The 15,685-nt window shown below is 40.6% G+C and overlaps 1 protein-coding gene across 4 annotated transcripts in view; it reads right to left on the bottom strand.

The window, feature by feature from the left end:
• SLC26A5 (solute carrier family 26 member 5) overlaps nt 1–15,685 on the bottom strand; it is a 35,543-nt gene that overhangs the window by 2,974 nt on the left and 16,884 nt on the right. For 2 of the 4 annotated variants that reach the window (XM_005895245.1, XM_005895244.1), the window contains exons 8-15: nt 12,498–12,645; nt 11,466–11,579; nt 10,413–10,490; nt 9,640–9,735; nt 9,291–9,397; nt 2,686–2,755; nt 1,523–1,615; nt 256–363 (exon numbers count right to left, since the gene is read on the bottom strand). In XM_005895245.1, coding sequence (XP_005895307.1) covers nt 256–363; nt 1,523–1,615; nt 2,686–2,755; nt 9,291–9,397; nt 9,640–9,735; nt 10,413–10,490; nt 11,466–11,579; nt 12,498–12,645 — 814 coding nt within the window. The remainder of the gene's footprint in view (nt 1–255; nt 364–1,522; nt 1,616–2,685; nt 2,756–9,290; nt 9,398–9,639; nt 9,736–10,412; nt 10,491–11,465; nt 11,580–12,497; nt 12,646–15,685) is intronic. The other 2 variants (XM_005895247.1, XM_005895246.1) reach the window with 1 other exon arrangement.

Genomic DNA, 15,685 nt, shown 5'->3' with positions numbered 1-15,685 from the left:
TGATCTGATCTGATTTGATTTTCATTTCTAAAAATCACGTTTTCCTGGCTCCTATCACTACTTATTTCAGAAGCATTCTCATAACTGACCTTATTATGTATTTTTAATATATAAAGGATACTTACCTTATTTCTAAGCTTTCCTATTTTAGGGACTTCATGCCGTGTTAAAAGGTGAGGGGCATGCAGATCAAGAGTAAAGGGGGAGCACGCAGATCAAGAGACAAAGGAAAATTGCAGTGAAGGGACTACTCACCACTTTGACTACGGTCGCATTGGCCATGTTGGCATTTCCAACTTCCTTAGCATACTTCCTCATCGCCTTTCTTCTTGCTCCCATTATGAAGGCTGGGTTCACTCCAGTCTTTACAGAGGGCAATAAATGCAAAAATCACTTCTTGCTCCCAGAATCCACCCAAAGCAATTAATCTTTAATCCTCTCCATCTGATTGTTTTCTATGCCAAGTTATCACCCTAACCCTTGCTCTCCCTCTCCCTCAAATGCCCTGAACTGGGTTACTCCCTCATTAAAAGAACATTGGTAACTTTTCTTATTCTTGGTCTTGATTCAAGACAGCCAGAAGCTAAATATTAAAGAGAATTTTAATGTAGACCATTCTTTTAAGGTCTTTATTCAATTTGTTACAGTTCTAGTTCTGTTGAAAGCTTTGGTTTTTGGCCACAAGGCATGTGGGATATCTTTACTTCCCGACCAGGAATCGAACCCACACCCCCAAGCACTGGAAAGCAAAGTCTTAACCCACTGGACCACCAGGGAAGTCCCTAAAAAGATTTTTAAAGTAGTGTTTTTCAAACTTAGATCTCTCAGATTTTTATATTTAAGAGACTGTGGGTTGACTGGGTGGAGAAGGCACTGGCGACCCACTCCAGTACTCTTGCCTGGAAAATCCCATGGACGGAGGAGCCTGGTAGGCTGCAGTCCATGAGGTTGCTAAGAGTCAGACACAACTAAGCGACTTCACTTTCACTTTTCACTTTCCTGCATTGGAGAAGGAAATGGCAACCCACTCCAGTGTTCTTGCCTGGAGAATCCCAGGGACGGCGGAGCCTGGTGGGCTGCCGTCTACGGGGTCACACAGAGTCAGATACAACTGAAGTGACTTAGCAGCAGCAGGGTTGACTGGGAGGTTTTCCTCTTTAGTAGATAGTGTGGGGTGGAGTACTAATCATGACCAAAGGAATCCATGTATTTCCAAGAATAAGAAACTTAATTTTTTTTCTAAATATTTCTGAAACAACTATATGTATATATTAAAAGAGAAAGAATAGTGGTGTTGGTTAGCCAACAATTGAAACGTACTTAATTCCATCCACTGCCTTGTATAATTGCAAATCATTAAAATGATAAATTTTGTTACATTTTACTATAATTTTAAAAAATAGAGATGCAGAGAATGAAATCGTATAAATGATATATAGAGACATGTAAGTGACCCTCACATGCCTATCAATCTTTAGATTCCTTTCTCAGAAATAATCACTCTTAATTCCTTGTGACTCACCTTTCTTTTTAATGCATTGCTATATAAGTCACTATTTGCATAGTAAATTGGGGCATTTATTTGGAATATTTTTATTCCAGGAATTTCTTTCACCTGAAAAATAAAATGTCAGTGAATTTAATATATGGAAATATTTCAGAATCAAAACTTCAACTGCCTCCCTTTTCCAACTTGAAAATTAATACAGATGTTGCCAAGGACCCTTTGACAGAGTTTAAATAAAATGTCAGACTAGCTGACCTACTCATGTTCTGAAGGAAGGCATGTTGAATGGAAGGCCTTTAAAAATGCACATCTTCCCATTTCTTTTAAAAGTCTTTGTTTCATTTTTTTTTAAACCATAAAATACAAAGAAGAAACTTAAAGCGAATCTAGGAGAGGGGAGCTGCCACTCAAACTGTGAGAAGCAGTCACATAAAATGAACAGAAGTGTATATTGGTTTATTCACAGAATGTAGGTAGGAGTCAAAACAGACTCAGGTGAAAATTATATCAAGAAGCCTCGTGAAATTCTGGAATGCAGATGGAAACAGGTAATCAAGCACATAATTCTTTGGAAGGGGAAAATACACCAATCCTACTAGCAGTCTAATTTATTAATATCTTACAGTAAGTCTGAGAAATTCTTCCCAAACACAAAACAAACAGATAAAACTAGTTTAAGAAGACTTTGTAAAAGATTCTACATAAGAGATTACACATCAGAAAAGAAAATTCAAAGTCAAGGATATTTTAAGCCATGGTTTTAACCACTAAAAATGAAGCAGAAAAAAAAAAAGAATTCCACAGCTCCACCACCTACATTGTACACGGTTAATGTTAGAATTTTATCACCCCTTTGAATTCATCAGAAGGAAATCACACACATACAGACCACCCTGGCAAACAGTCTTGGTATTTTGTAAACATATACTTTAAGTCCAAGAACATATATTTATCCTCATTAAAAAAGAGGAAAAATAAATATTAAGAGACTGTGTAACTGATGTATAGTATAAACTATAAAACTGAATCCAGACAGCAAATGGAAGTTCAGACTTTTCACTCTGACCACCACACTTTCCACATCTCCACCCCTAACTCTCTATCCTGAGTAAAAATAATAATTAGCCAATCACAACATATGCTTACAACCATTTAAAGTGATAGAAAAAAGGACCTACCTCCTCATACGCATCTACATCAATGTACACATCAGTGTCAGGAAGCTGCCCAAGGACTTTGTAGCTTGGACTGCAGACAGAGAAGGAGTATTATCATGCTGACGTTCAGGTAGTGATGGAAACACAAGATTCTGCACATTTGCAAATCCGGTATGGATTTGCTAGTGACTTCAGGGATACTTGGTTCTTTTCTCTTTTTGTTTATTTGGTCCTTTTATGGTCCCTTTTCAGAAGGGCTCCACTTAAATTTGCATTCCCAGTACCATCCCAAACCTAACACATCCCACACCCTCCACCTACATACACCTCACACATATACAATTTACATACACAGCACATATGCCTCACACCACATACACACACATAACACCACACACATGCTGGTATATACCATCCACATATTATACGCACAATCTGTTCCAGACAAATGACTTAAGGATTTAAATATGGGAGGTAAAATGAGCCGTGCAGAGTTCAAACCACGTCTGGGACATGATTTCATGTCACTCGGTACACAGAATTATCTTCCTGCTCTAATTCTGAAGCAGGAGAGGGGATTTTCATTTTATTTGAAATAAGAGAACTGACTTGTGGAGCAAGAGGTTGGAGGATCAACAGAAGGTGTGGGGAGAAAACAAAAAATTCAAATCAGCATAGGAGTTTCCTTAAGTTTAGTGTGAATAGATTTTTTAAAAATTTATATTTAATTGAAGGACAATTGCTTTACAATATTATGTTGGTTTCTGCTGTGTATCAACATATATCAGCCATAGGTATACATATCTCTCCTCCCTCTTGACCCTCCCTCCCACCTCCCTCCTCATCCCACCCGTCCAGGTTGTCACATAGCCCTGGTTTGAGTTCCCTAGTCATACTGCAAATTCCCACTGGCTGTCTGCTTCACATATGGTAGCGTATATGTTTCCATGCTGCTCTCTCGATCTGTCCCACCGTCTCTTCCCCGCCTCTCTGTGTCCACAAGTCTGTTCTTTATGTATGCGTCTTAACTGCTGTCCTGCAAATAGGCTCATCAGTACCACTTTTGTAGATTCCACGTATATGCGTTAATATTTGTTTTTCTCTTTCTGCTTATTCCACTCTGTATAATAGGCTCTAGGTTCATCCACTTCTTTAGAACTGACTCAAATATGTTCCTTTTTATGGCCGAGTTATATTCCATTGTATATATGTACCACAGCTTTGTACCACAGCTTCTTTATCCATTCATCTGTTTACGGACATCTAGGTTGCTTCCATGTCCTAGCTATTGTAAATAGCTGGGGTACTTGTCTTTTTCAATTATGGTTTTCTCAGGGTATATGCCCAGAAATGGGGTTGTTGAGTCATATGGTAGTTTTATTCCTAGTTTTTTAAGGGATCACCATACTGTATTCCATAGTTGCTGTATCAATTTACATTCCCACCAATAGTGAAAGAAAGTTCTTTTTCTCCACCCCCTCTCCAGCATTTATTATTCGTAGATTTTTTGATGATGGCCATTCTGACAAGTGTGAGGTGGTATCTCATTGTAGTTTTGATTTGCATTTCTCTAATAATGAGTGATGTTGAGCATCTTTTCATGTGTTTATCAGCCATTTGTATGTCTTCTTTGGAGAAATGTCTGTTTAGGTCATCTTCTGCCTACTTTTTGATTGGGGTGCTTGTTTTTCTGCTGTTGGGTTGCATGAGCTGCTTGTATAATTTGGAAATTAATGCTTCATCAGTTGTTTCACTTGCTATTATTTGTATTCCTACACACTAACAACATAAAAATCAGAAAATTATTGCAACAAAAAGAAAACACCTAGCAGTAAACCTACCTACAGAATCAAAGAGTTGTATACAGAAAGTTATTAAGACTCTTATGAAAGAAATCAAAGATGATGTAAAACGGATGGAAAGATAGCCCATGTTGCTGGGTTGGAAGAATCAATATTGTGAAAATGACTATACTACCAAATGCAGACTACAGATTCAATGCAATCCCTGTCAAATTACCAATGGCATTTTTCACAGAACTAGAACAAAAAACTTCACAATTTGTATAGAAACACAAAAGACTTCACATAGGCAAAGCAATCTTGAAAAAGAAGAATGAAGCTGGAGGAATCAACCTTCCTGACCTCAGATTATACTACAAAGCTACAGTCACCAAGACAACATGATACTGGCCCAAAAACAGAAACACAGACCAGTGGAACAAGATAGAAGCCCAGAGATGAACCATGCACCTATGGGCACCTTATCTTTGACAAAGGAGTCAAGAATATACAGTGGGGAAAAGACAGTCTCTTCAATAAGAGGCACTGGGAAAATTAGACAGCTATGTGTAAAACAATGAAATTAGAACGCTTCATAACAGCATATACAAAGATAAACTCAAAATGGATTAAAGACCTAAACATAAGACCAGAAACTATAAAACTCACAGAGGAAAACATAGGCAGAACACTCTATGACATAAATCACAGCAAGATCCTCTATGACCCACCTTCTAGAATAAAGGAGATAAAAACAAAAATAGACAAGTGGGACCTACTTAAACGTAAAGGCTTTTGCATAGCAAAGGAAACTATAAATAAGGTGAAAAGACAACCCTCAGAATGGGAGAAAATAATAGCAAGTGAGTAGATTTAAAAAAAAATTATTTATTGATTTCTTTGGCTGTGCTGGGCCTTAGCTGTGGGATGTGGGATCTTCATCTGCACAGTGGGATGGGAGATCTTTAGTTGCAGCATGTGGACTCTCTCTCACAGCATGTGAGATTTTGTGTTCCTTGAACAGGAATTGAACATTGCCCTTGCATTGGGAGTGTAGAGTCTTAGCTACTGGACTGCTAACAAAGTCCCAAATGAAGAGATTTTAAACATTATTTTTCAAGACCACAAATTCCTATATCTTTACAGTCTGGATCAAAGTAGACAGTGAAATGATGATAGGTACTATTTCTTAAACACCTGATATTACCTTATTATAGCCCATTAAACATATACTGGGTTTATTTCTGCCATCATGTGGAAGAGAAACTGAAGTCCAGTGGGGTTAGGTGAGCTGTTCAAGTTAGAGAGCTTGGCAGACCCAGAATATGGCTCAAGGTCTTTTCTTTGACATTTCATGGCCTTTTTACCATGCTCTGGTATTCCTCAGCATGTATGTACAACTGCTTTGTGAGTTAGAATCTACAGCAGAAATGTCACAGGTTTTTCTAGGTGGGTTCCCTCAACAAACATTCAGAGAACACACAATCATGTGCTGGTTCTGGGCTCCAGGAATCTCACCTCTACAATTAAGTTGCTCATGCTCACAGTCTAGTGATGACTGTGGACAAATACAACACCAAGAACTGATACTGTAGACAAGAAGAAAGGTTCTCAGCTGAGTTCACAATTATGAGAAAACCTTTTAAAAGAGACTCAAAATGTTGTCCATATGTTGCAATCTAGTTGCCAGGGGGCAGGGGTGAGTAGGGGTTAACACACAGACCATAGGTGGCAACAGTGGTAAAGAACCTGCCTGCCAAAGCAGGAGACATCAGAGATGAGGGTTTGATCCCAGGGTCGGGAAGAGGCCCTGGAGGAGGAAGTGGCAACTCACTGCAGTATTCTTGCCTGGAGAATCCCATGTACAGACGAGCCTGGAGATTTACAGTCCACAGGGTAGCAAAGAGTTGGAGGTAACTGAAGTGACTTAGCATATGGACCACACAAAACACAAGTAACCTGGAGACATGCGAGGTGCTGGAGGACCAGAGCACTGCTGTGGGCACACAGGGGAGGAGGAGCGCTCTCTGGCTGGGTGAGCGGGGTCTCAGTGTATGAGGACTTCAACAGACAGATGCGGAAAAGTCTTTCCGACCAGCTGGAGCAGCACTGAAAACCCTCAGGTCTAAATACTCCTTGTTTCTTTTCTAATCACCCCAAGGAGCAAGAAAGTCTTTCTTTATGAACTCTGATGGGGTTTTATCTGGCCATTTCTTATGCTTATTATCACTTGTACCTTGCTTATGGTTACTGAAGCACTTATAACCATGCATTTCAATTTCTTAAAGATGGATTATAAAATGCTCTTTAAGAATTAGCCTCTGGATTTACAAAAACTCATATTTGAATCATTGTCTACCATTTGCTATATGATCTTCATCAATCTAGGCCCAAGTTTCCACATCTGTGAAATGGGGATGCTAATAGTCATCGGCATATAAGGATGAAATGATACAAAGCATGGATCTTTGCACAGAGCCAGGCACATAACCACACTAATTTAATGCCACCATTACTTCATTACCATGATTAGCATCATCATCATCATTATGAATCTATCATTCTTAGGAGAGTGAAGCCTTTTTGAATGGAAGGGCCATGTTTTATTTACTGCGATATCCCTTAGCCTAGCATCTCTATGAGAACATAGAACTCCTTGAAAAAAATTTATCCAATTAAGATTATAATTTTTAAGAAAAGCTTATAATTATTTTAATATGTCTCCCCCCACCTCAGTTGTGGGGGGGAGCTGAATTTCTGTCACATTTATATCATTGCCCACATCACCTACAGGAAGGAGGTATCCTGAACTATTTGCTGATGAACTGACTGTCCCTTAAGCTTGTTGGCTATGAGGGAATCTGGGTGTTTGGAAGACAAGCAAAGCCAATGAAGCACTAGCCCTCTCTGGACAGCCTGCTCCAATTACAGAAAAAGATTAGCAGCTGAAAACAAACAAGTAGCCTGAGTAGTGGCTCCCCAAACTCTAACCGACAAAGACCCAGCCCAATTACCAACAGGGACAAAACATAAAAAATGAACTTTACTAAATCATTTGGGAGAGAAAAAGAAGCAGAGCATTAAAAAAAAAACCTAACTTTAAAATTTATGATAAGAAATCACAAACTACTATTTGGGTGAAAAAAACAAAAAGTGAAAAAAAATCTTGAATTCTATACCATGGCTTCTTAAAGGGTATTTGTTGTTGTTTAGTTGCTAAGTCATGTCTGACTCTTTGGGACCTCATGGACTGCAGCATGCCAGGCTTCCCTTTCCTTCATTATCTCCCAGAGTTCATTCAGACTCATGTCCATTGAGTCAGCGATGCCATCCAACCATCTCATCCTCTGTCATCCCTTTCTCCTCCTGCCCTCAAGTTTTCCCAGCATCAGGGTCTTTTCCAGTGAGTCAGCTCTTTACATCAGGTGGCCAAAGTATTGAAGTTTCAGCTTCAGCATCAGTCCTTCCAATAAATATTCAGGGTTGATTTCCTTTAGGATTGACTGGTTTGATCTCCTTGCTGTTCAAGGGACTCTCAAGAGTCTTCTCCAGAACCATTGTTTGAAAGCATCAATTCATTGGTGCTCAGCCTTCTTTATGGTCCAACTCTCACATCCCTACATGACTGCTGGAAAAACCACAGTTTTGGCTATATGGACCTTTGTCTGTATCTATATCATAAAAGATAAAGATATTTTAAAACCATGATGTTCACTAAAGCTCTGAGATAAAGAAATCTTGCATGTACTAACAATGTCTTTATGAAAACAAGTAGGGGACTTCTTTTTACATAAAAATGAGTGACAGGGTAGAGTTTGTTATGAAAACAGTGTAATTCTTATCTTGAGTTTAGATTCCACATGTTAACATTTCCCTTTATGTAGTTTTTGATGAAAATGCTCATTTCCTTCCTTCAGAGTGGGAAGCATCCCACCATTCTCCATCTAGCAGCTCTTCAATAAACCACAATCAAAACTTTAAGAACTATCACATGATTTGCAACTACAGGCAAAAGCAGACTAACCTCATTTTCATTCCTCCTGTGTTAAATTTATTGGGTGCATAGTATGAGTCAGGCACTGTGCTAGGCTCTTCACATGCATTATCCTCATCTGAACCTCACTGTGACTCTCTGAGGGAGCAAGCATTAGACTCATTTTATAGAGGCAGAGACCGACGCTGTCATGGAAAATGACAGAGTATATAGAGGGTGAAAGCTGGGACTTGAATCCAGGGTTGTCTGACTCCAAAGTCAGGCTATTTGGAAACAATATTTCTTTATTTTTTCTTCGTAGTGAGTTATTTATTTATCAAGAATACACTATTTTTTTTTTTTTAAGTTCTTTTATACCTTCTCCATTGGGCTCAGCTTCCTGCTAGGAGAAGAGATGACAGGTGATAACAGTTCAGGGTGGAGGAAGGAGCAGCTGAAGCCCCACATATGGTAACTTGCTGCCAGAGTCTGCTCCACATCATCAAAACCTATGTCAGCACTCAGTGCCAAAGACTGCAAGAATACATAGTTCATTCAGAAGAGCGCAAGGAAGCCAGGGGGCCACAGGGGCTGGAGTGGGAGGAACAGTGAGACAAATTGGGCTCTTTTCAAAAAGTCACTAATGTAATTATACACTGTGACAGAATAGAGCATCTGGCAACATCCTATTGAGTTTTTCATTTGTCATTTTGTTTATTTAGCCAGCAAGCCCAGTGAGTCCTCAGCTCCCTCTCACGCAGACCAGAAGTAATCAAAGAGCTTTCTTTGACCAGGTTGAGCTTTGGTCTATATCTAAAGTCACTGTTGAAGTGTCAGGAAGAAAACACAACCAAGCCAATCTGCACTCTCACCTCTGTGTTCTGTAAATCACAGTCAGCAGTGCGATGATCACAGCAGTAATCAAACCATAGTCCAGTCCCAGGAACAAGGAGGAAACAAAAGTGGTAAGCCAGATGGTCTAAACAAAAGACAGAGAGGTTTAGGTAGAATCATGTGAAAAACTTCCTGAGTCTCACACACACACACACACACACACACACACATACAGTACTTAGCCTTGCTTAACTGGATACTGCATATAATAACTGGCCACAGTAACTTATCTTTCTCACATTTTTACCAGCAACAATTCATTTGTTGCTATGACATACTCATTTGTTGCTATGACATACTCACCTAACAATCACTTTTGTTACTTACCAGCTCTATTTTGCTGGTTCTCCAGAAAAAGGGGAGATCTGAGAATTGCATAAACATTCCTTTCAGGTTGACGATCACAATGGCCGACAGCACAGCCTGAAACACAGCACATCCACACTTGCCTCTCCTCTTGTGTCCAGAGACCCCCTGATACACTGTGTCCTCAGGAGCCTTGCTGGCTCCTCACTGTCCTCCTGCTGCCCTCCCCACATCCTCTCTCCACTCACTTCCTACACAGCAGTCATGGTATGCTTGGAGCCAAGAACACCTGGATTTTCAGGACTTGGTTAGCTAAAATGGCCCTGGAAAACCAGGTTTAGATCCTAGTAGCAAACCTGTATGGTGGCCAAGAGGTTTAGCATTCAATGGTACTCAAGGAATGATTTCCCCCATGGTCTTCCTGCATCATGAGTTTTCTACTCTATATTGTTCCTAAGTTCTACTAGATTAAATGTTTTATGAGTGTAGGCCATCTCAAATTTTTAATAGAAGTATAAGGTCATAGAAGATCAGAGAGAAGGGACCTTGGAGATAAGCCAAACCCAAACCTCCACTTTGCGGATAAGGAAACAGAACCAGAGATGTTGAGAAGGCTTCCCGTAGGTCCGTGTTGGCAGATTGCGGAAGAGGATATTGACCCTAGTGTTGACCCTTTTTGCTACTACCCTACTAGGGTTATAGTAAAAACCCACGAGAGTCACAAATATATCAACTAACAAAACTGTAAAATCTCTACACATGGAAAAACCTCTCACCAAGTCCAAGGTACACACCTGAGGTAGTGATTCAAAGAGAAATCCAGTGGCTAATATGACCAGCAGAATCATTAGTGAAGCCAAACAACCTGCAAGCTGGAAGAGAAAAGACACATGGAAGGGGCTTTTAGGAGACTTGAGTGAAAAGTGGGACATAGGTTCCTCTTAGTCTCTTGAAAATCACTATGGAAAGATATGGCTTCACATAAGTCAGCCATACCATTACATAAACCTGTAACTGTTTCCCACTGTTTCTGAGGTTTTGGTTCCTCTTAGAGCCTTCAGGTGAAAGTCGCTCAGTCATGTCCGACTCTTTGTGACCCCATGGACTACACAGTCCATGAAATTCTCCTGGCTAGAACACTGGAGTGGGCAGCTGTTCTCTTCTCCAGGGGATCTTCCTAACCCAGAGACTGAACCCAGGTCTACCGCATTGCAGGTGGATTCTTTACCAGCTGAGCCACCAGGAAGTCTTTTAGCCTTTAAACAGAAGCTGAAATGCTTAAAGACTCTGAATGAAATGCCCATGCAGTGGTGGAGAAAAGGAGATATGGTGCAGACCTAAGACACACAGGGGCCAGAAGAGTTCAGACATGGCTTTGCTGTCCATTTGCAGTAGCCACGTGTGGTTATTTCATTTGTAAAAAGTAAATTAAATAAAATTAAAAATTCAGGTCTTGGTTGCGCTAGCCACATTTCAAGTGCTCGAGAAGGCCATGTGACTAGTGGCTGCCATACTGGACAGTACAAATATCGAACATTTCCATCACTGCAGAAAGTTCTATGGAACGGGGCTGGCAATCTGCCCACACTCACTCTCAGGCTTTCATGACAACATCCTATGTCTGAACCTTGAGGTTTACTGGTAGCCAGGAGTCTTAATTTTTTTGATTTGACTGGTGAATATACTCCTTTTCTGTAGATTCAGTTCCTTGTGATTTGCTTCAACCAATCATGCCTTTCTCTGATTCATACACAGCTCACTGGAGCATGGATCTTCAGGCAGAATATAATCAGGAGATTAGTTTATCATGCAAATCACCAGACCTTAGGTGCCAGCGGCATACACACCTGTGTCTTCCCTCCAGTTCCCTCCTGAACAAGGCTTCGAGACAAGGAGCATGAAATTGAAAAAGTCTGGAAGAGTGAGCCAATGGAATTGCACAGTCCCAAGGCAATGAGCTCCTTTTCCATGTGGAAGGAAAGCACAAAAGAGGTCAGTTATTTTTCAGGAAGACAGGCTTGATGACCCATTTAATGGACATCTTCAACAGTATGGACTGTCTATTCATTCTCTTTCCAGATATAAAAATTTGTTTAGCATGAGTTCAAAATAGGAATTTTTGCATAATTTAAGGTAGGAGAAAAACATTTTGAATTTTTATTGTGTTAGAGATAAATGCTGTGATCATCACCTAGCCCCCTCTTTCTTAAACACACGCTCTACACAATTAATATTTTTGTTTTTAAAAGAAAACTACAGCAACAGGGACAAAATATTTTTGACGTTTAAGAGAAAATTATTGGTGGATAGGACTACTGGCATCTTTAAATGCCTGGGCTCATGTTCATCCAGGAACCCACGCCAGTGTCCTCTTTGGACCAATGAGTGAGTCTTTTTCTCAGGGCAACTTCTGGTCTTCCTAGTTGGATCACTGTGTCTCACACAAACATAGAACATCTAGTCTCCTCTTAGAACTACACAGTGTTACAGTAACACTTCAAGCCCAACTAATGGCTCATTCAGATTAAATAATTTGTTCAGATTAAATAATTTATCTGCAGCTATCTTATAAAAGATGGCAGCAAATAATATATTCGAGTGAAGAATCATAAACTCAAAGTTTAATGAACAAAGAGAAAGCTTCCAAGTAGAGTAAAAATGGTTCTGGAAAAATATTAGTCTCTCAAGCTCTGGGCTTTAAAGTAGGGACAGCACCTAGAGGAGTTTGGCAAACTGTAAACTTCAGAGTGGAGATTTCACTGACTGATGAAGTGAGGTAGGATTCAGTACCTCAGTATTCTGATGATTTAATGCCTCCCACAGTAGAGTAAGATGACCATACCGCTAGGAAGCATCTGCAGGAAATTAATTATTTTTACCTGATTGCCATCAACCTGGTAGCCATGCTTATTTGCCAAGGTCTTGGCCATTGAGATGGTGACTGAGAATCCAACGATGGCTATGGCAATGGCATCCACGTACACGAGGTGGAAGAGGCTGGTGTCTGGATTGGCTGGAGGTAGCAGCCTGAAAAGTGAAGCTGACTTTAACCTGGGTGTTGTGACCATTGGAAAAAACCATGCAGCTAGAGGGCAGCATTTTAGTAGGGGGAGGGGCACTATCTGCAGATGAGGTAATCAGCACTTGGGTACTTGTTTCTGGGCAAAAAGCAGGGCCCTCTTTGACGCACAGGTTCTTTCCAGGCCCCACCCCTAGAGTGTCAGCTTTCAACCTGAATGGGTTATCAGCAGAGATCCAATGCCATTTTATTTAGAAAAGGAGTAACCCCATACCTCACGGCTCCCCGTATGGCAGGTGTAAGTAAGACTCAAGAGTAGGAAGAAGAGAGGGTCAGTGAAGCGCTCAGATGCCACAAGACATTCAAACCAAAACAGAGGTGAGGAGGGAGCTGGATAAGGCTATCTTATTGGAGAATTACTACTGTCTAGGCAACACCAGGGATACTCACTGCTCTCCCTTGCTATTTGATGTAAGGACTCTGCTTTTCCCCCCACATCCCTTTAGGTGAGTTTCTCACATGGGAAAGGAGCAGCAGCAGATTATACTCCTTGGGTCTCACCTGGGAACCCTAGGAGTCTGGAGGGGCCATAAATATGACTCCTGGAGCGTCCTAATGGGGAGCCTAATTTTGTGGTCCATTCCTATAGTTTGGAACCTTTGTCCTAAAAGAACAGAATAGGTATTCCCTGAAATTGTATGGGGGAAAGGGCAATAGAGGTTTTCAAAGGCACCTGCTCCAATTCAAGGCATTGGGCTAAATAATAATAACATCAATTAACTGATGCACAGTATTATATTTTTATAGTCATTTATTAGTGCTTCTTTTTGTGCCAGGTTCTGTGTTTACCTATCTCTAATAGCACAGTGAGCTAGGCACCATTATAATCCCCATTTTACAGATGAGGAAAATGAGGCATGGTGAGGTCAAGCAATTTGTCCAAGATCAAAGGACTTATCTACCAAGTTCAACAAAAACTGTGAAGAACATGCCTCTCCGTGTTATTTCTCATACTGTGTCATATCATGATGAAGGGGTTGTCTCAGGTTCTGGGGTAAGGGAAAGGGAGGGGAGCAAAGGAAAGGAACCTAGCATGTGTTAAACTCAAGTTATGTGCTGCATGCTTGACAAATGGCATCTCATTTGTCCTTACAACAATCCTTTTACATAGGTGTCATTATTATCCCAATTTATAGGTAAAAAAAATGGATATTAGCAGAGTTAAGTGATCTGCTGAAGACAGAGCTGGGATCAGACCCAGGAGGTCTGACTATAGAACTTACTGTTTTTCCCTGCAACTTTGCTGCATAAGCATTAATCAGGAGAGAAGGCATGGCAGCAGGTTTGGGTCTGAGGAATAAGAATATGAGAAAAGAATGTATGCGGCAATGAATTAAGAGAAGGAACGTGAACCAAGGAATGTGATATATTGCCATGAATGGGATCTTTTAACAGTCATCTATCAATTTCTGGACACTGTATTGTATATTTAAGTGTGTGTGCCTGTGTGTGTGTGTGGTTAAGTGTGGTAGTTACAGCAGTGTTTTCTAATACAATCACTAACAATTCCTCCCTTACATGTGTGTGCTGCTCCCATATCTAGATGTCATCTGTTTCCCCTCTAGTTGAATCCAGGCTGGCCATTTGATTTGCTTTGACCAGAACGTGGTGGGAGTGATGCTGAATAAGTGCGGTAAGCCACTTGGCAGCTTCTGCTCTTCTGTCCTGTTGGCCTGAGCCGACACACAGAGACCCTGGCTACCCTGCTGGAGACCTGTGTGGAGAGAAGATGCCAGCCAGCCCTCAGCTGTTCCAGCCACTGCAGCTGAGCTGTCAGACAGAGGTCCTCTTGGTTCCTCCAGCCCTAGTCATCTCTTTAGAGTCTGTGGCTGCCTGAGAGATCCTAAGAGAGACAATCACTCAGTTGAGCCTCACCTACACGGACAAACTGTGAGCCAATAAACCACTGTTGTTTGGCAATGAGGCTCATATATCACTGAAGTGGTATGACTGTACATAGATAGGATGTTAGACAGGCATTATTGGTTTCCTTCCTGGTTTTGAGCAAAGTTCCATAAAGATAAGGTTTCTGGGAAGCCAAGTTTCAAAACAGTACTTTTTTTTTTTTAAGGTTTAGCTTTTACTAATAGAGGGAAAGCATATTTGGGTATAATGCAATAGGGAAAGGAAGGTATTAGGTAGGAATTATGGTGGCATGTGAATTTTAAAAAGGAGAAATCTAAGTGTAAAAATTCACCATGTAAATTACTTGTGATTAGTTATTGAATAGGGTTATCTATTGGATCCAAAGACTTGTGTTTATCACATGACCAACTATGTTAGTGACACAGGTGTGAGGTAATGGAAAGATCACACAACTGGGTATCAGAAGACTGAGTTCTGACTCCAGGCTGGGACTCACTGAACTGCACTCACATCTCTCAAATGTCACCTTCCCTGACACCCTACCTAAAAGAGCAACCCCAGCCCCTCCTGTCTCTTACCCGGCTTCCCCTGTCTTACGGCATGTCTCACCACTGATGTACTGCCTATTTCTCCTAGTAGAATATCAGCTCCATGAGAGCAAAGACTTTTCTGCTTCCATGTTCACTTCTGTTTTTAACTGCTGTGTCCCTAGCACTTAATAGGCATTCAACAAATATATGCTGAATAATTGAGAATAAATGAACTTTTTAATCTGCTAAGTGAGGATAACACGTCAACAGTGTTATTGTGAGCCATCAATTGACATGGGGGTATAAAAGTACTTAAAAAATTATAAGTTCAAGTAGAAAAGCAAGGATTATCACTGTTATACTTTTAAATGAGTCATAAGTAACTCATTTATGATAGCAATTCATTGAAGCTGAGTGCAGGCTTCCTCCTTCAATACTTGCTCCCTGGGTGAACTTTGGCTTGGAGAGCAACTCCTCCTCCCTGGGCTTCCCTGGAGATTCTTAGCTGGTCCCTGGGGCAAGCCCTGATGGAATATGCCAGGTTCTTTCAATATCCAACATCTGGGCAAATGTCTGACTCTGTTCTTTTGCA

This window comes from Bos mutus, chromosome 4 (assembly GCF_027580195.1).
Source record: "Bos mutus isolate GX-2022 chromosome 4, NWIPB_WYAK_1.1, whole genome shotgun sequence".
In the NCBI taxonomy this organism is placed as follows: Eukaryota; Metazoa; Chordata; class Mammalia; order Artiodactyla; family Bovidae; genus Bos; species Bos mutus.
This window is presented reverse-complemented; position numbering and strand designations above follow the sequence as displayed.